Below are 24,606 nucleotides of genomic sequence, written 5' to 3' on the forward strand. Positions count from 1 at the left end.
AGGACGGACCGGGGGAGGACAGCGGAGACACGTGACGAGCGACACGGCCTTTTGTGCCGTCCTGAGCCGGGCGACGATCGCGAGACCCTCTTCGCACTGCTTACGTGGCGGCATCATGAGCCGCGTGATGTACGGTAGCGTACGGTGGACGGCCGACGAGGTGAGTTTTCCTGTCTCGACCCGTGTCGGGAACAGGTTTCTGGTCCTGTGAAGATGCGGATCGCGCATGTTTCTTGTGGACCCCGCGCGGTTCGCAAGCAGTGAGTCGGTGTTTGCTGTCCAACCCTCTCGAAAGCCATCAGCTAGGTGTGGTCCCTTGCCAGGACGACACGGGTGCAGATCCTGTGTCTCGATCTAGCCACCCAACACGAAACGAACGTATAAAGATAGCAGCCCAGCGGAGCCCCTAGCCGATAACTAATAAAACAGAATCTCTCATGTTTGGTCTTTGGGACGCCACCGAGACAGCAACAGAAACAGCAAATCATGGGCGACGGAACTGACAACCTCGGTCGACGCTAAGTTGGGAATCTGAGCTCTTTCCCCAAATAATTTACTCCAATTACTGCCGATTCCCACAAAAAGAAAGACGTGGCTTCAATAGATCCTTTCCTTGTTTTGGTTCCAAATTTTCTTCCTCATATTTACTTTAATGAGGTCCAAACAAAAGGACGGCGGATGGTGTTTTTCTGGGTCCATCATCCAACTGCTTGTATTCTTCTTCTTTTTCTAGGGTCGTCGTAGGGAAGAGAAAGAGGTGGACCTTGTCGTTCCCAGTCGGCCATTATTTCCCCCTGAGAACAAAAAGAAGGTCTTGCTCTTGATCTTGCCATATCTTGTGAGATCCGGTAGATGTTATCCCTTTTTGTCCTTTAAGATCGCTGACATCGATCCATGTTTTAGTGAGAGGGGGGAGAGGGAGGAGGAGAATCGCCGACCATCGTCATGGTGAGGGGTAAGACGGAGATGAAGCGGATAGAGAACGCGACGAGCCGGCAGGTGACATTCTCCAAGCGGAGGAACGGGCTGCTGAAGAAGGCCTTCGAGCTATCGGTGCTGTGCGACGCCGAGGTCGGACTCATCGTCTTCTCTCCCCGGGGGAAGCTCTACGAGTTCTCCAGTTCCAGGTGCCGTTAACCTAATCACCGATCCCCACTCTCTCTTCACCTTTGATGCGTATTTAAGCCTTTTCCTTGTCGAGTTCATGGGTTTCTTGATGATTAATAAGCCACAGCATGAAACAAAAAGCCGCATAAATCTACTCTTGATCGCTGCTTTGTGCGTAGCAACGGCTGACCCCAAGTTCGTCGTCCTTTCCGACCGTTTCCCCCTCTTCAATAGGTTTCAGAATCTGAGGGTTGCTATATATATATATATATCTTCCAATGCAGCTTCACATTTCTTCATCCTCCCACTTTGATCATCCTAAAATATAGACCTTCTCTTTTACCCAGTACTGCACTTCTTCTCTGGAGACATGTCGAGCTTTCAATCTCGACATCTCTAGATTCTCACATATTTATGGTCTCCAAATTTGCCTTCCAGTAGCGGAAGGAGGCCAATTTATGCCTTCATTCCTATTAATAAAAATGGTAAAGTTTTTACTCGATTATCGTACGAACTTCTGTACGATTTCTTTACTATGGAGTGCAACAGGTTCATTGTGTTACCTTTGACAACAACAATATAAATTAACATACGGACAAATTAAATTTACATGGTAGTACAAGCCAGAAAGATTGCAAGAAACCAATAGTAAGATGGCATTATTGGAACAGATGCCTTGTACATGTAGATGCCCAAGAGAAACATTGGCACTTGTGTAAAGATTGGGAAAATAATCACAACCAAAAATGTCGCAGCCGAAGACTGGAGAAGTTATATTACTCTACAAGTACATGAGACTAATGCCACCATTTAATTCTTTGTTCATTCTAGTGTAGAAATAGTATGGTCAAATAATATTAATAATTGAAAGGTATGACATTAGAAGCACATACTTCATGCATGTCAGGAAGTTGATTCTGTAGGGCTACAGGTTTTTCTTATGATATGCCTGAAGCTAGTGATTAGAGAAACGAAAATTCACATGAATACATGCTTAAGTTTTACATCTTCCATTTGTTTTTTTTGTTTTCACATAGGATCTGTATATGTATGGGAAATTCAAGTCTGCAACAAAATTTGTTCACGTTATTGGCTTGTGCTATCTCTAACAAAGTCAAAGATATGTAACCAATGACATAAACACTATATATGCTTATACATGGTCTGCTGGAAATTAATAGCAATCATGGTAGAAAGTCACTAAAAACCCTCCACAATATCAGATGGTGAAAGCGGCAATCCTAATTAAATGATGTGATTCATGTTATTCACATGAATCATTTTGATTTGGTGCAGATAGCATTTAAACTGTCTGAATAGAACTTTAGAATGGATCTGTCTTTTTGTGCAAAGCATGTCATTTGGGTTCCTATATGCATCTAAAACCCATGGATTATATGATACATTTTTTTTGGCTAGTGTAGTAATAAATCTTTAGTGCTCCAATATATCTTCTTTTATCTCGATGCTGTTAAATGACTAATATGCATTTGCTATAATGCATGTAATAAGCGATTATAAGTCACTGAAAAATACTATCCTTTGGAACCTTACCATGGTTCAAAATTGTGTAGATTATGTTTGTGTCGACATAAGCAAATGTCGGAGAAACTAAAACAAGGGATGATAATTTTTTATATGTCGAAAATACTATGAATTATGTGCAAACTAGAAGCAAGTCATGAGCCCTACAGCAAAAATCTTGTTCTTATAGAACTACACATTGTTGTTGCATTTTGGACAAATTGATTTGATGTGTTCTTGTCGTTGCTAATGCTCACTTCGTTTAAATAGTGTCTGATCTAGAAAAGTGCAATTCTAGCACGTTCAAGCATCTTCAAAACTTTCGATATAACGAGGCCGATTAGATTTGTTTAAGCTGAATTATGATAAAGCTCAGTATGTCTCGAATTCATCTTGAGCTAAACTCATGATTATCTCAAGTACTTCCATTGTTGGAAACCTAATTACAATCCAAAAATTTACACCATGATTACTAGTTAAAGCAAGGAACTAAGTTTTTGCAAGTAGAAGGTTTGAGTTGAGGAGACATGGTGTAAAATAAAACGAAGAATTCTTATTGTTAGGAGAAAAACAAATCTCGTAATACTATATTCAAAGAAGCTAGAAAGAATAAAATATTAATAAATAGAGATTTATATGATTCACACAAACTAAACTACATCCAAGTCGTCGTAGATCTTCGCTATAGATAAAAAAAATTACAAATATGAAAAGCCACTTAGTCCTCATCAATCTCTAACTCTCAACTACTTCGGCTTATACTCCACGAACACTTAATAAGAGAGATCTTTTCTATTTATAGTGTGTGTACAGTAAGAAAAGAAAATCATATATAATCTACTAATCTAAACAGTCCTAACTAGTTATTAACAGCCCTTAATTTATAGCCATAAATCAAAAAAATAGTTATAACCTCATTTACCAAAGTCAAAAGATGGCTGTTAATAACACTTTTGCTAAGTCAAAGATGACTTTTGACAATCTCCCATTTGAAAATTGATTTCAGTCACGCCTTGACACTTGATCAATACAGCAGCTCAACATTTCTCTTACTTGTGTCGGCCAACCAAAGTTTAACATAACTTCAGTTTATTAATGGTCAGTGTCTTGATTAGCGTATCAGTAGAGTTTTGATTTTCTTAAATCTTCTCAAGCTTAAGGGCTTTGTCTTCTAGCAGTGTCCAAATGCTTCATTTGGATATGCTTTATTCTAGCATGGGAAAGACAAATTGTTTGTTAATTGAGCTATACTCTAGCTATCTAAATATATGACACTTTCCTTTTATTTCTTATCAAGTTCTTCCCAGAAACATTGAAGCCAAACCATCTTCTTACTAGCTTTGAGAGCAACAATTTTCTACAGTTGAGATGCCCGTTGTTGTACCCTCAAGAGTATATACATACCTTGTAGTGCTCTTTTTATTGTCGATGTTTCCAACTAAGTCTTTATCAACAAAACCTTCTAATATCAATTCTCCACTTCTAAAATTTGTCATATGTATGGTACCTTATAGATATCTAAGTTTTTGATGACTTTTATCTTGCTAGGGTTATTCATATATTTACTCACTACTCGCTGTGCAATGTTTGATCTGGTATAAACCATATCATACATCAAACTTCTAATAACCAAGATACAGATAACTTTCTACACATATCCTCATTTCTTCTCGGTCTTTAAAGATTATTCTTTTAAAAGTTTGAAGTGGGCACCTAAAGGTACCAAAGTCCTTGCTTCCCTGTCTTTAGTAATCCTACTCCAAAAATATGCTTGGCAACTCCTAGATTGTCATTACAAAAGTTTTTGATAATTCTCACTTTAAATTATTTATCTCTTATATGTCACACTTGTAATGAGCATATCATCTACATATAAAAGTAGAATAATGAAGTTATTATCAAACCACTTAATATAGTAATAATGATATGGTTGATATTCTATAAAATTGCTACTACTCATGAAGCTATCAAGCTTCTTAAACTATTATCTCTGAGCTGGTTTCAGCCCATGCTAACTCTTCCTTAGCTTACACACTATGCTTTCTTTGCCTGCAATCATGAAGTCTTATGGTTGTTTTATATAAATTTCTTCCTTCAAATCACTATAAAATAATATTATCTTTACATTTAATTATTTAAGATGTAAATTCTCTATGGCTATAATTTTCAACACTAATATGATAGTTGTTAACTTCACTAAGGGAGAGAATATCATAGTGTAATTGATATCTTATTTCTATTGAAATCCTTCTACCACTAACCTCGTTTTGTAATGTTTGCTTCCACCATGTTCATTTTAATCCTATGAACCCACTTGTTATGCAAAGCTTTTTTTTTCTTATAGATAGTTCAGCCAACTCCCACATCTAGTTCGACATGAGTCCATCTAATCTTTCATGGCAAAGTCCCATTTGATTGAATCTATAACCTGAATTACTTCATCATTTCACCGTTATTAGTCAATAACAAATAATACAAAGAAGGTGAATAATGTTATACTAGTATAGAAATTCTTGAGGAACACCTTAATACTAGTACTTCTAGTATTGGAATGCATGATTTTTCTTAGGGAACTTCACCCATAGGACTCTATCGATCCTCTAACTGTACTTTCTTTTCAAAGATCTCCCCAAACTTAATATATTCATTTTTTTTATGTTAGGTTTGGCATTAGTGTTGGTAGCTTCTGCATATAATCTGTTCTTGTATATTGCCTTATTATTAAATATGTCATCCCTGCTTCGGATGATTTGTCGATTTTCATAGTCCCAAAACTGATAGCCAAACTCATCAGTGTCATAGCTAATAAAAGCACATTTTCTAGACTTTAGGTCAAGCTTGCTTCTTTCAAATGAATCAATATGCACATAAAAAATACAACCTAACACTCTTACATATGAAATGTTTACCTACTTGCCACTCCAAACTTCCTTTGATAATCTTTCACCTAGAGAAACTATGGGTCCATGATTGACAAGGTAAGTTGTTGTACTGACAACTTCAGCCCAAAACATCTTTGGTAAGCCTACATCTATTCTCATGCTTCTGGCACATTCATTCGAAGTTTTGTTATGCACTCTGCTATTCCATTTTGTTGGGTTTTCTAGGAATAGTTATTTCCAGTTTAACTCCACTAGTTGCATAAATTTCTTTAAGCCTATGATCTCTATACTTTCCTCCTTTGTCAAACTTAGAGTAGCTTTACCCTCCAAACTTGTTTCACACTCTATTAGCATTTTCAATTTCTTGAAAACAACATAAACTCTATATATATATTCTTTTTTCAAAAAATAAACTAATACAATAGAGCAAAAATCATCACACAGTAAGACCAAATCTTTTTAACGTGGAAAACCCAATGTGGGAAAAACCATGGGACCATAGTCCACCTCAAACTTTCACTATCAATAATAATGATAACAGATTTACAGTAGGTCTTCTCTAGAATAACTAGAGGATCAGAATAACATCAAGATCATAGATGTTGGCTCAAGAATAGCATATCTTCATCATATAGGATGGATCTCCTCAAAAGAGAATTCTAGGTCTCACAAAGTGGGTATCACAGGAAAGTACCTTAGAGAGGGTAAACTGTAGATCAACACCATTAGGATTGTAGAGTTTGCTGCAAGGATTCTCCATATAAAATTTAGGTCGAAACTAACAACGTTTGGCCACCGATCGTCAAGCAGAAAACTCAAAAACCTAATCTTTCTCTCTCCTCTTTCCGCTACACGCTGCAATCTGATCTATTTTCCTCACCTTCTCTCTCCTCTTTTTAATTTCTTTCATTTGCTGATTTAGGCTCAATAGGCCCAATTATCCAAGCCCACATTGTTAGGATCGAGGGCACTAAGAGGGGGGGGGGTGAATTAGTGCAGCGGAAATCTTACAGCGATTTTAAAAACGAAAGCTGCGTTCGTCCGATAAAAAACGATTTCGATATAAAAGCAGAATCACAGTGCAGTTTGCGTCTAAGCGTAGTTTGCGTCTAAGCGCAGTTTGCGTCTAAACACAGTTTGCGTCTATGCGCAATTTGCGTCTAAGCACAGTTTGCGTCTAAACTCAGTTTTACGTCCAAACGCAGTTTTACGTCTAAACGCAGTTTTACGTCTAAACGCAGTTTTACGTCTAAACACAGTTTTGCGTCTAAACGCAGTTTTACGTCTAAACGCAATTTTGCGTCTAAACGCAGTTTTACGTCTAAACGTAATTTTACGTCTAAATGTAGTTTTGCGTCTAAAAGCAGTTTTGAACCTTGAAAAGCGTTTTACGTAGAAAGCAATTTGCAGTTATAAATGGAATCCGAATGTAAGCGTAAACTGCAGTGTGAAGATCGTACGAAAACACGATTTACGATTGAATGCAGATTCTGAAAGATCAGAGCTTAGAAACTCGTTCGTAAAGGCGCAGAGGGCAGTAGCAATGTAGGAGGTTTGCAGTAATGATAAAGTGCTCAAGGTAAAAGCAAACCAGAGATTTAGAGTGGTTCGGTCAGTCTTGACCTACTCCACTTTTGGCTTCCTCCTCCGACGAGGTCACCGACGTCAACTAGCTGCCTTCCTTCAATGGGCGAAGGCTAACTGCCCTTTTACAGTTTCTCTCCTTTTGACAGGCTCAGGAGACAACCTTTACAGATCCTTTCTCTCCTCTCTTTACAACTCAAGACTTGAAGAACAGAAGGAGGAGAACTTTAGGACTTTACACAAATTTGAGCTCTTAGAATCACTGAAAAGATCAAGAATTCGGTGTGGATCTGTATCTTTTCAGTGCTGAATGGGTGGGGTATTTATAGGCCCCAACCCAGTTCAAATTTGGAGCTCAAAACGATCAAATCGATCAAATCCCAGAATTCTAGGATCAGGCGGTTGCACCTCTTGACTGGAGAGGTGGCACCGCCTGGCAGAGCTCGACGACTGAGCTCAGGCGATTGCACCTCTCTGCCAGAGCTCGAAGACTGAGCTCGATGGTTGCATCACCTGGCAGAGCTCGAAGACTGAGCTCAGTGTTTGCACCGCCTGGCAGAGCTCGAAGTCTGAGCTCGGTGGTTGCATCACCTGGCAGAGCTCGAAACTGAGCTCAGGCTGATGCACCTCTCTGCCAGAGCTCAAAGACTGAGCTCGGTGGTTGCATCACCTGGCAGAGCTCGAGACTGAGCTCAGGCTGATGCACCTCTCTGCCAGAGCTCGAAGACTGAGCTCGGTGGTTGCACCGCCTGGCAGAGCTCGAAACTTGAGCTCTGGCGGTGCTACCTCTTGACAGAGGAGGTTGCACCGCCCAGTCTAGCTCGAAGACTGAGCTCTGGGCGGTTGCACCTCTTGGCTGGGGCGGTTGCACCGCCCAGCCTCGCAGCCCTAGCGGTTGCACCTCCTGGCTGGGGCGGTTGCACCGCCCAGCCTCGCAGCCCTGGCGGTTGCACCTCCTGGTGCAATCAGGGTCCGAATGGTTCGCTCCATTCGGCCCAATTTGAATCTTTTCAGGGGCCCAATTGCCCCAAGATTAAGCTAATGGGATCACCTCCCATTTTCAAGCTTAATCATCGTGCTAACTACGATTAACTCTAAGACAACTTCTGCAGCTATGCTCCGATGCGTCAATCGCTTCTTCCGGCGAGTTTCCGGCGAACTTCCGTCGATCATCCGATAAACCCTCGGTGATCCTTCTGCGGACATCCGGCATACTCCTGGACTTTGCGACGATCCACTTGGCGAGTTCCGACGAGCTTCGCTTGGCAAGCTTCTGGACTTCTCGGATCTGTTCTCGCTGAACCTCCGACGACCGTCCGAACTTCCGTCGAACTCTCGAACTCCCAACGTGATCATGATTTTGACTCCGGCGCAACACCTGCTGCTTGTCTTACTCTCATCGTAGTTAATCCTGCACACTTATCAAAACTTCGATCGAGACAATTAATCCTAAGCAATTAACCAAGTTGTCCGACATGTCATTGGTCCCTCGACGCTTCGTCCGATTCTTCGGCGCATCGTCCTCTTCTGCAGCCTATTGCCCAATCGGCCAGTTGACTCCGCAACTCCGATATCCTTGGCACAATACCCGCTCTTCTTGGCCCGATGCCCGAGTCCACGGTCCGAAGCCTTCTGTCGATACGTCGACCGATCCACCGGCCCGACGTCCAATCTTCTGACACGTTCCTTCGGCACAACATGATTTTCCTGCTTTAATTGTCTCATCCTGATCGAAGCATCCCGCATCACTCAAAACGCAGATTAAATCATAAACATATATCAAGTAGTTTCATCATCAAAATACGAGATTCAACAATCTCCCCCTTTTTGATGATGACAACCACTTGATGACGGAGTTAAACTTAACTCCCGGAGTTTAAACAAACTCCCCCTATCAATATGCCATATTGATAGAACCTTGAATTCAAACTGAATTCAAGTCATTGCAATATTCATCATGAATACTTGCAACACGTCAACATGAACATATGCATAAACTTTATGCATCACATGTCATGTCATCAACATACTTTCATCAACATACTTCTCCCCCTTTGTCATCAACAAAAAGGAGAAGTATCACAATCAAGTGTTTGTGATATTGATTCAACTCATTGCATGAAAAACATAGTATCAAGTTTTATCATCATGCAATCTTGGAGCTAGAAGATTTAGCAAGTGTTACATCATGCTTAGAACATTCATGCTATCAAGTTTTAGATATGCAAGTTTTATAGCATATAAGATAGCACTTTTGGTAATGTTCAAGATAGCAAGTTCTACATCATGCAAGCTAGCAAATTAGAGATGTTCAAGAAGGCAACTCTTGCTTCTTGAAAATTTTGCTCACTTTGCTAGATGCGCAAGTTAGCATTTTTGCCTCTTGAGATAGGCAAGATAGCACATTTGCTTCTTTTGAGATAGCAACTTTTTGCTTCTCTTTAGACCAACAAGCTAGCAATTTTTACGATATACAAGTTTCACAATATATAAGCTAGCAAAAATTTTGAAAGCAAATGCAAGATAAATTTCTTGTGTAAGCTCATGATTCTTGCTTCCTATTGCAATGTGCAAATTGCAAGTTTTGCTTCTTGAGATAGTGATGTTCAAGAAGACAATTTTTCTTCTTGAAATAAGCAAGTTAGCAATCTTTGCTTCTTAAAATAGGTAAGCTAGCAAATCAAGTTTTTGCATCTTCTTGACTTGTACAAGCTAGCTATCTCCCCCTTTGTCATTGTAAAAAAAAGAAAGAGAGAATACAGTTTTGTATTTCTTTTTCCTTTTACAATGATTTCAAAATCATGACAAAGGATGAATAATCAAGTTATGAATGTCAAGACAATTTTTCATCATGAATATTTTATCATTGCATGCATCATTATCATAAGTTGAAGTATTACATGCATGATATCATATCACCATTCATAATTACATTAATGTTTCAATATAACAATTTCTTCTCAAAATGTGTAACTTGGCACTCATAGCATTTTAAATCATGATTTACATCATATGCAATACATCGTATCATAATTAGAAAGAACAAGTATTGCATGCATAATTGCACATCATAAATGTTTCATATCATGATGGTATCAATTTTGTCAAATTATATCCTACCATGCATGATCAAAACTTCTCCCCATTTTATCATTGAAAACAAGAAGAAAGTAGGGGGAAGAGCATAAAAGTGTTAAATATTTCAATCATTTCAAGGCATTTACATCATAGATCAAATCATGATTCGTGATTCATCATAAAGCAAGTTAGTTTTCAATCATCACATAAGGCTTTTAAGGAATTTTTGAAACATAGGAGAATGATTAATTTAAGCGTACAATGTTTCAATCCAATTCAAGTCATGAATATCAATGCTTTCATATTGTGAGTATCAATTCATGAATACCATAAGATATTATTTGTGACTTCAATTTTGCAAGATCAAGATTATGATTTAGATAAAACTTATTCAAATTAAATCATTAACTTGAAGTTCATAATCAAGTCATTAAAATTAATTTCGAGATTCATAAAATATCATGAAATCATTAATCTCGATCAAATGGGAAAAGCATTTTTTAAGAGATTCCTTTTCATCTAAGCATGCCTTAGTCTTTATATGCCAAATTAAGATAAGCATGAAAGTTCAAGACATAAGGCAAATAAATCTTGTATTATGAAATATACGATATCAAGGCTCATGATTCATTCGAAAAGATATAGTACAAAGAGCAACTTGAAACATTCTTATCAAGATCACATTTTAAAATATTCCAAGTTTCAAGATATCAATATGACACTTCATTGAATTGCATTTCATTTGAAGGACTCCTTTTTGATAAATGTAGGGAGCATAATGAACGATCTTGATTTATAAAGAGCTCCATGTTATAATTACCAAGATCATGATTTTAATGATTATTCTCTTTAGCAAAGAATCACAAAAGCACTTTATTTTTGCATAAGAAATCTCATTGTATTATGATTTATAAATTCTTTTTCTGCACATGAATCATAGGAGATATGAACGTGAAACAAATCTTTGCAAGCAAAAACACTATCATTCATATTTCAAGATGGAATTTATAAGCAGGAATCATTTCATCAAATCCATTTTAGAAAAATATTTTTCATAAGTGTATGAGAGAGTCTGATTGTTAGGATACCAATTGTTAAGTGAATCCAAAAATGAAATTAACACTTTCATATATTCAGACATGATTTTTGCTATAGATCTTAAAATTTAGTCAAGAAGATCAAACAAGCTCATGATCATGGATAACTTAAAATCACATGCATAAAATTGTTAATAACCATTTCATATTAGATCTTTATGCATTACTTTAAATCAAACGTGATTTCATTCAACAATGTTAATCAAACATGATACACATTATTACTTCTTAACCATGATCAAAATCATTTTGTTTGTTTATCATAAAATATGCAATATTATTTTCGAAATTATCAGCATGATCATAATTTTTGTATTTTTATTTTTAAACATGTAATTTTCAAGAAAATTAATTCTAAACTAAAAAAGAAAATATATCATGAAAGCATCAAGTAATTTCAAAATAAACCAAAGGCATTTTAATTACCTCAACGTCGTAGGCTGGTAAGGCGTATTTTGTCGCCTCGCTTTTGTTGACTTTCTTGTCTTCAGATGAGCTCGATTCATCCTAATTTTTGTTCTTCTTCTTGCGTTTAAAGCAAGTAGTTCCATTCTTTTTGCTTTTTAATTTTCGTTTCATTTGTAGTTTAAGTTCACCATCACTTGAGCTTACGCTCGAGTGGTCTTCAAATGTTCTATGTCCCAAATCCTTCCTGTTCTTTGGAAGGTTGGTTTGTTCATCATTGTCCTCATCACTTGAGTCATCGCTCAAGTGGCATTCATTTGTCCAGAGTTCCAAATCCTTCCTGTTCTTTGGAAGGTGATTGTGTTCAACATGTTCATCATGTGCATTGTGCACCATTTCATATGTCATCAATGAACCAATTAGTTCTTCAAGTGGTAAGTTGTTTAGATTTTTAGCTTCTTGTATTGCAGTTACTTTTGAATCCCACTTTTTAGAAAGAGAACGCAAAATCTTGTTTACGAGTTCAAAATCCGAAAAACATTTTCCAAGAGCTCTTAAACTATTGACGACATCCGTGAAACGGGTGTACATGTCGCCTATAGTCTCGCTTGGTTGCATTTGAAAAAACTCAAAATCATGCAATAAAAAGTTAACTTTCGAGTGTTTGACTCTACTAGTTCCCTCGTGCGTGATTTCAAGAATTCGCCAAATGTCAAAAGCCGTTTCACACGTAGAAATCCGATTGAACTCATTTTTGTCCAATGCGCAAAATAAGGCATATTCATAGCCTTTGCGTTTAAAGAAAAATTCTTCTTCTCCAAAACCGACCATTCGTTCATCGGTTTGGAGGGAAGTTGAAAACCGTTTTCAATGATACTCCATAAGTCTAAATTCGTAGAAATCAAGAAAACTCTCATTCGAGTTTTCCAATAAGTGTAGTCCAATCCGTTAAACAACGGTGGACGAAAGACCGAAAAGCCCTCTTGAAGAGCCATTTCTCTCAGGTGTAAATCCGAAATGAGAAATACCCCGCTCTGATACCAATTGTTAGGATCGAGGGCACTAAGAGGGGGGGGGTGAATTAGTGCAGCGGAAATCTTACAGCGATTTTAAAAACGAAAGCTGCGTTCGTCCGATAAAAAACAATTTCGATATAAAAGCAGAATCACAGTGCAGTTTGCGTCTAAGCGCAGTTTGCGTCTAAGCGCAGTTTGCGTCTAAACACAGTTTGCGTCTATGCGCAGTTTGCGTCTAAGCACAGTTTGCGTCTAAACTCAGTTTTACGTCCAAACGCAGTTTTACGTCTAAACGCAGTTTTACATCTAAACGCAGTTTTACGTCTAAACACAGTTTTGCGTCTAAACGCAGTTTTACGTCTAAACGCAATTTTGCGTCTAAACGCAGTTTTACGTCTAAACGTAATTTTACGTCTAAATGTAGTTTTGCGTCTAAAAGCAGTTTTGAACCTTGAAAAGCGTTTTACGTAGAAAGCAATTTGCAGTTATAAATGGAATCCGAATGTAAGCGTAAACTGCAGTGTGAAGATCGTACGAAAACACGATTTACGATTGAATGCAGATTCTGAAAGATCAGAGCTTAGAAACTCGTTCGTAAAGGCGCAGAGGGCAGTAGCAATGTAGGAGGTTTGCAGTAATGATAAAGTGCTCAAGGTAAAAGCAAACCAGAGATTTAGAGTGGTTCGGTCAGTCTTGACCTACTCCACTTTTGGCTTCCTCCTCCGACGAGGTCACCGACGTCAACTAGCTGCCTTCCTTCAATGGGCGAAGGCTAACTGCCCTTTTACAGTTTCTCTCCTTTTGACAGGCTCAGGAGACAACCTTTACAGATCCTTTCTCTCCTCTCTTTACAACTCAAGACTTGAAGAACAGAAGGAGGAGAACTTTAGGACTTTACACAAATTTGAGCTCTTAGAATCACTGAAAAGATCAAGAATTCGGTGTGGATATGTATCTTTTCAGTGCTGAATGGGTGGGGTATTTATAGGCCCCAACCCAGTTCAAATTTGGAGCTCAAAACGATCAAATCGATCAAATCCCAGAATTCTGGGATCAGGCGGTTGCACCTCTTGACTGGAGAGGTGGCACCGCCTGGCAGAGCTCGACGACTGAGCTCAGGCGATTGCACCTCTCTGCCAGAGCTCGAAGACTGAGCTCGATGGTTGCATCACCTGGCAGAGCTCGAAGACTGAGCTCAGTGTTTGCACCGCCTGGCAGAGCTCGAAGTCTGAGCTCGGTGGTTGCATCACCTGGCAGAGCTCGAAACTGAGCTCAGGCTGATGCACCTCTCTGCCAGAGCTCAAAGACTGAGCTCGGTGGTTGCATCACCTGGCAGAGCTCGAGACTGAGCTCAGGCTGATGCACCTCTCTGCCAGAGCTCGAAGACTGAGCTCGGTGGTTGCACCGCCTGGCAGAGCTCGAAACTTGAGCTCTGGCGGTGCTACCTCTTGACAGAGGAGGTTGCACCGCCCAGTCTAGCTCGAAGACTGAGCTCTGGGCGGTTGCACCTCTTGGCTGGGGCAGTTGCACCGCCCAGCCTCGCAGCCCTGGCGGTTGCACCTCCTGGCTGGGGCGGTTGCACCGCCCAGCCTCGCAGCCCTGGCGGTTGCACCTCCTGGTGCAATCAGGGTCCGAATGGTTCGCTCCATTCGGCCCAATTTGAATCTTTTCAGGGGCCCAATTGCCCCAAGATTAAGCTAATGGGATCACCTCCCATTTTCAAGCTTAATCATCGTGCTAACTACGATTAACTCTAAGACAACTTCTGCAGCTATGCTCCGATGCGTCAATCGCTTCTTCCGGCGAGTTTCCGGCGAACTTCCGTCGATCATCCGATAAACCCTCGGTGATCCTTCTGCGGACATCCGGCATACTCTTGGACTTTACGACGATCCACTTGGCGAGTTCCGACGAGCTTCGCTTGGCAAGCTTCTGGACTTCTCGGATCTGTTCTCGTTGAACCTCCGACGACCGTCCGAACTTCCGTCGAACTCTCGAACTCCCAACGTGATCATGATTTTGACTCCGGCGCAACACCTGCTGCTTGTCTTACTCTCATCGTAGTTAATCCTGCACACTTATCAAAACTTCGATCGAGACAATTAATCCTAAGCAATTAACCAAGTTGTCCGACATGTCATTGGTCCCTCGACGCTTCGTCCGATTCTTCGGCGCATCGTCCTCTTCTGCAGCCTATTGCCCAATCGGCCAGTTGACTCCGCAACTCCGATATCCTTGGCACAATACCCGCTCTTCTTGGCCCGATGCCCGAGTCCACGGCCCGAAGCCTTCTGTCGATACGTCGACCGATCCACCGGCCCGACGTCCAATCTTCTGACACGTTCCTTCGGCACAACATGATTTTCCTGCTTTAATTGTCTCATCCTGATCGAAGCATCCCGCGTCACTCAAAACGCAGATTAAATCATAAACATATATCAAGTAGTTTCATCATCAAAATACGAGATTCAACAATCTCCCCCTTTTTGATGATGACAACCACTTGATGACGGAGTTAAACTTAACTCCCGGAGTTTAAACAAACTCCCCCTATCAATATGTCATATTGATAGAACCTTGAATTCAAACTGAATTCAAGTCATTGCAATATTCATCATGAATACTTGCAACACGTCAACATGAACATATGCATAAACTTTATGCATCACATGTCATGTCATCAACATACTTTCATCAACATACTTCTCCCCCTTTGTCATCAACAAAAAGGAGAAGTATCACAATCAAGTGTTTGTGATATTGATTCAACTCATTGCATGAAAAACATAGTATCAAGTTTTATCATCATGCAATCTTGGAGCTAGAAGATTTAGCAAGTGTTACATCATGCTTAGAACATTCATGCTATCAAGTTTTAGATATGCAAGTTTTATAGCATATAAGATAGCACTTTTGGTAATGTTCAAGATAGCAAGTTCTACATCATGCAAGCTAGCAAATTAGAGATGTTCAAGAAGGCAACTCTTGCTTCTTGAAAATTTTGCTCACTTTGCTAGATGCGCAAGTTAGCATTTTTGCCTCTTGAGATAGGCAAGATAGCACATTTGCTTCTTTTGAGATAGCAACTTTTTGCTTCTCTTTAGACCAACAAGCTAGCAATTTTTACGATATACAAGTTTCACAATATATAAGCTAGCAAAAATTTCGAAAGCAAATGCAAGATAAATTTCTTGTGTAAGCTCATGATTCTTGCTTCCTATTGCAATGTGCAAATTGCAAGTTTTGCTTCTTGAGATAGTGATGTTCAAGAAGACAATTTTTCTTCTTGAAATAAGCAAGTTAGCAATCTTTGCTTCTTAAAATAGGTAAGCTAGCAAATCAAGTTTTTGCATCTTCTTGACTTGTACAAGCTAGCTATCTCCCCCTTTGTCATTGTAAAAAAAAGAAAGAGAGAATACAGTTTTGTATTTCTTTTTCCTTTTACAATGATTTCAAAATCATGACAAAGGATGAATAATCAAGTTATGAATGTCAAGACAATTTTTCATCATGAATATTTTATCATTGCATGCATCATTATCATAAGTTGAAGTATTACATGCATGATATCATATCACCATTCATAATTACATTAATGTTTCAATATAACAATTTCTTCTCAAAATGTGTAACTTGGCACTCATAGCATTTTAAATCATGATTTACATCATATGCAATACATCGTATCATAATTAGAAAGAACAAGTATTGCATGCATAATTGCACATCATAAATGTTTCATATCATGATGGTATCAATTTTGTCAAATTATATCCTACCATGCATGATCAAAACTTCTCCCCATTTTATCATTGAAAACAAGAAGAAAGTAGGGGGAAGAGCATAAAAGTGTTAAATATTTCAATCATTTCAAGGCATTTACATCATAGATCAAATCATGATTCGTGATTCATCATAAAGCAAGTTAGTTTTCAATCATCACATAAGGCTTTTAAGGAATTTTTGAAACATAGGAGAATGATTAATTTAAGCGTACAATGTTTCAATCCAATTCAAGTCATGAATATCAATGCTTTCATATTGTGAGTATCAATTCATGAATACCATAAGATATTATTTGTGACTTCAATTTTGCAAGATCAAGATTATGATTTAGATAAAACTTATTCAAATTAAATCATTAACTTGAAGTTCATAATCAAGTCATTAAAATTAATTTCGAGATTCATAAAATATCATGAAATCATTAATCTCGATCAAATGGGAAAAGCATTTTTTAAGAGATTCCTTTTCATCTAAGCATGCCTTAGTCTTTATATGCCAAATTAAGATAAGCATGAAAGTTCAAGACATAAGGCAAATAAATCTTGTATTATGAAATATACGATATCAAGGCTCATGATTCATTCGAAAAGATATAGTACAAAGAGCAACTTGAAACATTCTTATCAAGATCACATTTTAAAATATTCCAAGTTTCAAGATATCAATATGACACTTCATTGAATTGCATTTCATTTGAAGAACTCCTTTTTGATAAATGTAGGGAGCATAATGAACGATCTTGATTTATAAAGAGCTCCATGTTATAATTACCAAGATCATGATTTTAATGATTATTCTCTTTAGCAAAGAATCACAAAAGCACTTTATTTTTGCATAAGAAATCTCATTGTATTATGATTTATAAATTCTTTTTCTGCACATGAATCATAGGAGATATGAACGTGAAACAAATCTTTGCAAGCAAAAACACTATCATTCATATTTCAAGATGGAATTTATAAGCAGGAATCATTTCATCAAATCCATTTTAGAAAAATATTTTTCATAAGTGTATGAGAGAATCTGATTGTTAGGATACCAATTGTTAAGTGAATCCAAAAATGAAATTAACACTTTCATATATTCAGACATGATTTTTGCTATAGATCTTAAAATTTAGTCAAGAAGATCAAACAAGCTCATGATCATGGATAACTTAAAATCACATGCATAAAATTGTTAATAACCATTTCATATTAGATCTTTATGCATTACTTTAAATCAAACGTGATTTCATTCAACAATGTTAATCAAACATGATACACATTATTACTTCTTAACCATGATCAAAATCATTTTGTTTGTTTATCATAAAATATGCAATATTATTTTCGAAATTATCAGCATGATCATAATTTTTGTATTTTTATTTTTAAACATGTAATTTTCAAGAAAATTAATTCTAAACTAAAAAAGAAAATATATCATGAAAGCATCAAGTAATTTCAAAATAAACCAAAGGCATTTTAATTACCTCAACGTCGTAGGCTGGTAAGGCGTATTTTGTCGCCTCGCTTTTGTTGACTTTCTTGTCTTCAGATGAGCTCGATTCATCCCAATTTTTGTTCTTCTTCTTGCGTTTAAAGCAAGTAGTTCCATTCTTTTTGCTTTTTAATTTTCGTTTCATTTGTAGTTTAAGTTCACCATGTTAGGATCGAGAGCACTAAGAGGGGGGGGTGAATTAGTGCAGCGGAAATCTTACAATGATTAAAAACCAAAAGCTGCGTTCGTTCAAAAACTGTTATGATGCAAAAGCAAATTCTCAGTTTGTATCTAAGTGCAGTTTGCGTCTAAGCGCAGATTGCGTCTAAGCGTAGTTTTGCGTCTAAGCGCAGTTTACGTCTAAACTCAGATTTACGTCTAAACGCATATTTACGTCCAAACGCAGATTTACGTCTAAACTCATATTTACGTCTAAACGCTGTTTTACGTCTAAACGCAGATTTACGTCTAAACGCAGATTTACGTCTAAACGCAGTTTTACGTCTAAACGCAGATTTACGTCTAAACTCAAAAACTTGTTTGTATACTTGCAGAAGGCAGTATGCAGTTGGAATCAAGATGTAAATGTGAACTGAGATCTGATGATTGAGCGAGGAAAGCCGATTTACGTCTGAATGCAGTTTTACGTCTAAATGCTGAAAATCGTTCGTAAAATCGTAGAGGACAGATTGCAGTTATCAATAGGATTAAAGTGTAAGTGTAAACTGCAAAGAAGCTCGTTCGTAAAAGCACGGAAAACAGTTCTGCAGAATCAAACGTAAACGTAAACTGTAATGTATGAAGATACGAATTTACGTCTGAATGCAGATTCGGAAGAACAACACTTAGAACTTGTTCGTGAAAGCGCAGAGAGCAGTAGTAATGAGGGAGGTTTGCAGTAATGATAAAGTGCTCGAAAATAAACGCAAACCAGAGATTTAGAGTGGTTCGGTCAGCCTTGACCTACTCCACTTTTGGCTTCCTCCACCGATGAGGTTGCCGACGTCAACTAGGTGCCTTCCTTCAATGGGCGAAGGCCAAACTTCCCTTTTACAATTTCTCTCCTTTTGACAGGCTCAGGAGACAACCTTTACAGACCTTTCTCTCCTCACTTTACAACTGAAAACTTGAAGAACAAAAGGAGGAGACTTAAAGGCTTTACAACACTTTTGAGCTTCTTAGAATCACAGAAAAAGATCAAGATTTCGATGTAGGTCTGTATCTTTTCAGTGCTGAATGGGTGGGGTATTTATAGGCCCCAACCCAATTCAAAATTCGAGCTCAAAACGATCAAATCGATCAAATCCCAGAATTCTGGGATCAGGCGGTTGCACCTCTTGACTGGAGAGGTGGCACCGCCTGGCAGAGCTCGAAGACTGAGCTCAGGCGATTGCTTCTCTCTGCCAGAGCTCGAAGACTGAGCTCGATGGTTGCATCACCTGGCAGAGCTCGAAGACTGAGCTTGGTGATTGCATCACCTGGCAGAGCTCGAAACTGAGCTCGGTGGTTGCATCACCTGGCAGAGCTCCAAGCTGAGCTCAGGCTGATGCACCTCTCTGCCAGAGCTCGAAGACTGAGCTCGGTGAATGCATCACCTGGCAGAGCTCGAGACTGAGCTCAGGCTGATGCACCTCTCTGCCAGAGCTCGAAGACTGAGCTCGGTGGTTGCATCGCCTGGCAGAGCTCGAAACTTGAGCTCTGGCGGTGCTACCTCTTGGCAGAGGAGGTTGCACCGCCCAGTCTAGCTCGAAGACTGAGCTCTGGGCGGTTGCACCTCTCGGCTGGGGCGGTTGCACCTCCCAGCCTCGCAGCCCTGGCGGTTGCACCTCCTGGCTGGGGCGGTTGCACCTCCCAACCCCACAGCCCAGGCGGTTGCACCTCTTGGCTGGGGCGGTTGCACCTCCTGGTGCAATCAGGGTCCGAATGGTTCACTCCATTCGGCCCACTTTGAATCTTTTCAGGGGCCCAATTGCCCCAAGATTAAGCTAATGGGATCACCTCCCATTTTCATGCTTAATCATCATGCTAACTACGATTAACTCTAAGACAACTTCTGCAGCTTTGCTCCGATGCGTCAATCGCTTCTTCCGGCGAGTTTCCGGCCAACTTCCGTCGATCAACCGATAACCCTCGGTGATCCTTCTGCGGACATCCGGCATACTCCTGGACTTGCGACGATCCACTTGGCGAGTTCCGACGAGCTTCGCTTGGCAAGCTTCTGGACTTCTCGGATCTGTTCACGCTGAACCTCCGACGACCGTCCGAACTTCCGTCGAACTCTCGAACTCCCAACGTGATCCTGATCTTGACTCCGGCGCAACACCTGCTGCTTGTCTTACTTTTATCGTAGTTAATCCTGCACACTTATCTCAACACATAGATTAGATAACAAATGACAATTGACTTCATCATCAAAATCCGAGATTCAACAATCTCCCCCTTTTTGATGATGACAATCAATTGATAAAGGAGTTGTCCTTAACTCCCCCTATCTAAATGCCATAGTTGAGATAAGTCAACCTTGAATTCAAGACCGAAGAATTCAAGTGACGTATTGATAAGTTAGATCAGTTAAACTTATCAATGCTCCCATCATGATGCCCATCATGATGTATCTCTTCAAGAATGATGTCAAGGCATGACATACATCATCAAGTTTGTATGATAGTGTTTGTAACTGTTCATCATGTAAACATATAAAGCTACGAAGGACTTTTTACATGATGCACACATTTGAGATTTTCTAGCAAGTTTGCATTTTCTTCACAATATAGAATATCAAATCAGGATATGATGCAAACTATAGCACATGTTCACATATCTCTTGGTGATGCAAGGATGGCATAGCATTGTTTATAGCATCACTCAAGTATTTGCAACTATGACATAGACATGATTATGGCAGTTCAGCTATGACATAGTATTTATCAATTCATATGTTTCTCCCCCTTTGTCATCAACAAAAAGGCATGATAGCATTATCAAGCATATAAAAGAAGTCATGACACATATATCTCTTTATTGTGTTTGCTTGACGGAGGAAAGTCATTTTTCGAAGAGTTTTCATAAGAGTGTACAGGAACATCCCATACAAATCGAAAAATGAACTTCTTACATGCATTTGGTTAAAAATATTTGTCACATAATTTGCAACATGTTATTTGATCAAGCGTTGTCAAGGCATGTAATAGTAATAACATCCGAAAGATAATTTTAACTAGTTTAAGTATTCGGACACATCAACATTCCTAATTCTCTTCTTATGTAATCAAATTGTTCTTCACATAGGGGTTTTATGAAGATATCAGCTAGTTGATGTTTGGTATCAATAAATTCTATGGTTACATCATGATTAGTGACATGATCTCGTATAGAGTGAGGTCTAATATCAATGTGTTTGATTTTTGAGTGTTAAGCTTTTGATATAGTAACACAATCATTTCAAGTGCAGTATTCTACCATATTGCATAACAAGATTTTTATTTCAGCAAGTGTAGCATTGTATCATACTGCATAGCAAGATTTTTATTTCAGCAAGTGTAGCATTGTATCATATTGCATAGCAAGATTTTTATTTCAGCAAGTGTAGCATTGTATCACATAGCAAGATTTTTTGTAGCATTGCATCACATGGTGAGATATCAGCTCGTACGATGCAAATTTTTGTTTGATATCTTGATACATAGTAATCATATTAGTAATAGCAACCATATCAATGTCATACTGCTGACTTAACAACTTACATTGGTATGTTGCTTCATATTTTTCAAGGCATAGGCTTTTTAAACCTTTTTAGTTTCAGTGCAAAAACCGAGATAAACAACAAGAGATGTTTGCAAATATGCTTACACAAACAAGGATAACCATATCAGGGTAACATATGTACAGCATATCAGGTAACCATAAAGACAAAGTCTTTCATGAATAACATAAGGAGTTTACAACATGTCATATCAAAAACATCATATGTTCATACAAGCTTATTCATGAGGTGGAAGATTAAAGTGCCTAAGTAAAGAGTCAAATTGTCGATGGATTTGCTGCAGCTCGGTTAGGATTTGATCTTGTCGAAGTTCAAGCCGTTCTTGTCTTTGTTCAAATCGGTCCATCCGAATCCCGATATCTTCGATGGATGATGTGTGAGTTTGCTCAACCGGATGTGTTTCCTCAAAGGGACAGATCGGAGGAGAGTGGGTACTCCTAAAGACTGGGGTTTCCGGCTCTGGTTCAGGTTCAAGTTGAGGGGGATCAGTTCTTCTAGGCATTCTAACCCAGTTACCGTTTCTATAGTGACATCTTAGTCGGTGAAGTAGATTTTTGTTTATTATGCTGAATCTATCTGATTTCATTACTTCTTCTTCTAGTGGTATTTGAATGTCATAAGCTTTCATTATTCTAGTAATTATTCCACCATATGGGAGCATCATATCTTTTGTAGATAATTCCAACATGTTTTGTTGGATCAGATAGCCAAGACAAATGTCACGTTCTTTCATGATTAGGTACATAATTCCTAATTCCAATTGACTCACTTCATCATGATGGTATTGCTTAGGAAGAATTATACTAGTCATGATATGATGAAGTATCTTAGTGTTAAAGGGCATTAGATGTTCACAACTTTTAGGAATAGATTCTATGTTAGGATTGGCAAGGATTGTTCCTAAGGCTTCAACGTAGGATGTTTCAATAGTTTTTTCATCCCATGATCCTTTAAAGTAAAGTCCTATGCTTTTCATGGGAATACCTATCATATCACAAATGAATCTATCAGTGATTGAGATGTGTTGTCCTAAGAGATAGGTTGATATCCTTTCTTCATCATCTATTTGCATGTTGTTGTAAAACAATCTAACTAGTCTAGGATAAATAGGTTCGTTGATCTGCAAAATGGGAAGTAGATTTAGGTTTGCAAACCAATGGATAGTCTCTACATCTCTTAGTTCATTCAGATCTACGTATTTTCCCTTATTGATGCTTCTTAGTTCGAAGGAGAGAAATTTTTCAGCATGGTTTTTGGAATCAAAAAGAGTGAGATCAAACTCTTCTACAACTCTCCTCTTTCCCTTGTCCCTTGAGGATCTTCTAGATCCCATTACTACTGCTGTTTAGAGGGATGATGATGAGCTAGAGTAAATGAAGAACAAAACAGAATTTAGGAGCTTCTTAGAGAGTACCTTTGTGAAATCTTCAAGAGAAGGAAGGATTCTTGATGTTTTGCTCCGAAATGAGAGGTATTTGGAAGGCTTAGAGGAGTGAAATGGGAATGGAGGAGACTTGGAAGAGTAGAGGAGGAAATGGGGGTGAGTTGTGGTCGGTTCCTTAGCCGGCCCTAACGTGATTTTAAAGGGCAGAGCTTGCTGGCGGTTGCACCTCTGGCTGGAGCGGTGCAACCTCTGGCAACCCGTGATGGCTGGAGGTGCCACCGCCAGCTGGAGAGGTGCCACCGCCTGCAGCAGGTGAGCACCTAAGATGATTTGATTAGGGAGTCTTTGCCTTGAGGAGAGTTTCAGAGCAATTAATGATTTCGTATGAGTTTTTTTTTTTTTTTTTTTGAAGCTCTTTGTACGATCAAGATAGATCTTTTAACGTGCATACGTATGTTTGTTTGGTATCCCTTTTAAGATCATGACATATTTAGTTTCTACAAGAATTAATTCGTAGATGAATGGGTTTTGAAGATCAGGGGGGGTATGTGAATTTGGATATCATATGTTTCTAATAAGGTTGTATCGTTTTTGTGATTTCACAACTTCCACTTGTTACTTAAGCGTTGCGAGTTCCTTTTTGATTCTTGGTTTATGACCATTGAGAGTCAAGGAGCAAAAAATTATTTCTTGCTCCGGCCTAGACTTTTAATGTTTTTATAGGAAGGGATGATCTTTAGGAACCCATTTGCTTTTGGGTGCCTCATAAATAGATCTACATTTTCTATCATGTTGCATAGAGTTTATCATTGTTCCTTTAGGAACCTAAATTAATTTGTTTGGACTTATTTTCTTGAATGGACAATAATGTGTCTTGTGTCCAAACTTGCAACAAAAGTTGCACTTGGTTTGGTGTTGAACATGTAGGATGGGGCCTTTTACAAAGGTAGTTGGATTTCGGTGAGGACTCCTCACAAATCCAATCCCACTTCTTTTGGGAGCATGACCCTTGTTTGTAAGGATCATGTTTAATGACTTGCTACCAACCTCGAATTTCTTCAAGGTGTCCTTAAGTAGCAAGTTTTCTTTTTGTATAGTTTCCAAATCATGACATTTGATACATGAATTTAAACTATCATGATGTTCGACTTTTAACTTATCAAACTCACAAGTAAGATTATCATGTACCTTTTTTAGCAACTTGTATTTTCTATTTATAACTTTGCATTCATCAAATAAATCATGGAAGGCATTTAATAATTCATCGAAAGATAAATCAGCATCTAATAAATCCGTTACCTCCTCTTCGATGGCCATGAAGGCGTAATGAGCAACTTGCTCGGTGTTGGATTCCTCTTCCTCAGATGCGCTCGAATCATCCCATGTTGCTTGGAGCGCCTTCTTCTTTGTTGTTCTTTTCTTGACTTAGGGACAATCACTTTTGTAGTGTCCCGGCTTTTTACATTCGTAGCAGATTACTTGGTCCTTCTTAGGTTCA

General features: G+C 38.7%; 1 protein-coding gene across 1 annotated transcript in view; it reads left to right on the forward strand.

Moving 5' to 3' along the window:
- Window positions 1–655: 655 nt before the first annotated feature.
- The window catches only part of LOC135638158 (MADS-box transcription factor 50-like), a 62,486-nt gene continuing 38,535 nt past the window's right edge, over window positions 656–24,606 (forward strand). The window contains exons 1-2 of the mRNA XM_065151134.1: window positions 656–811; window positions 904–1,127. Of these exons, the coding sequence (XP_065007206.1) occupies window positions 946–1,127 (182 nt within the window). The 5' untranslated portion in view covers window positions 656–811; window positions 904–945. The remainder of the gene's footprint in view (window positions 812–903; window positions 1,128–24,606) is intronic.

Source organism: Musa acuminata, chromosome BXJ3-5, assembly GCF_036884655.1.
Source record: "Musa acuminata AAA Group cultivar baxijiao chromosome BXJ3-5, Cavendish_Baxijiao_AAA, whole genome shotgun sequence".
Classification (NCBI taxonomy): domain Eukaryota; kingdom Viridiplantae; phylum Streptophyta; class Magnoliopsida; order Zingiberales; family Musaceae; genus Musa; species Musa acuminata.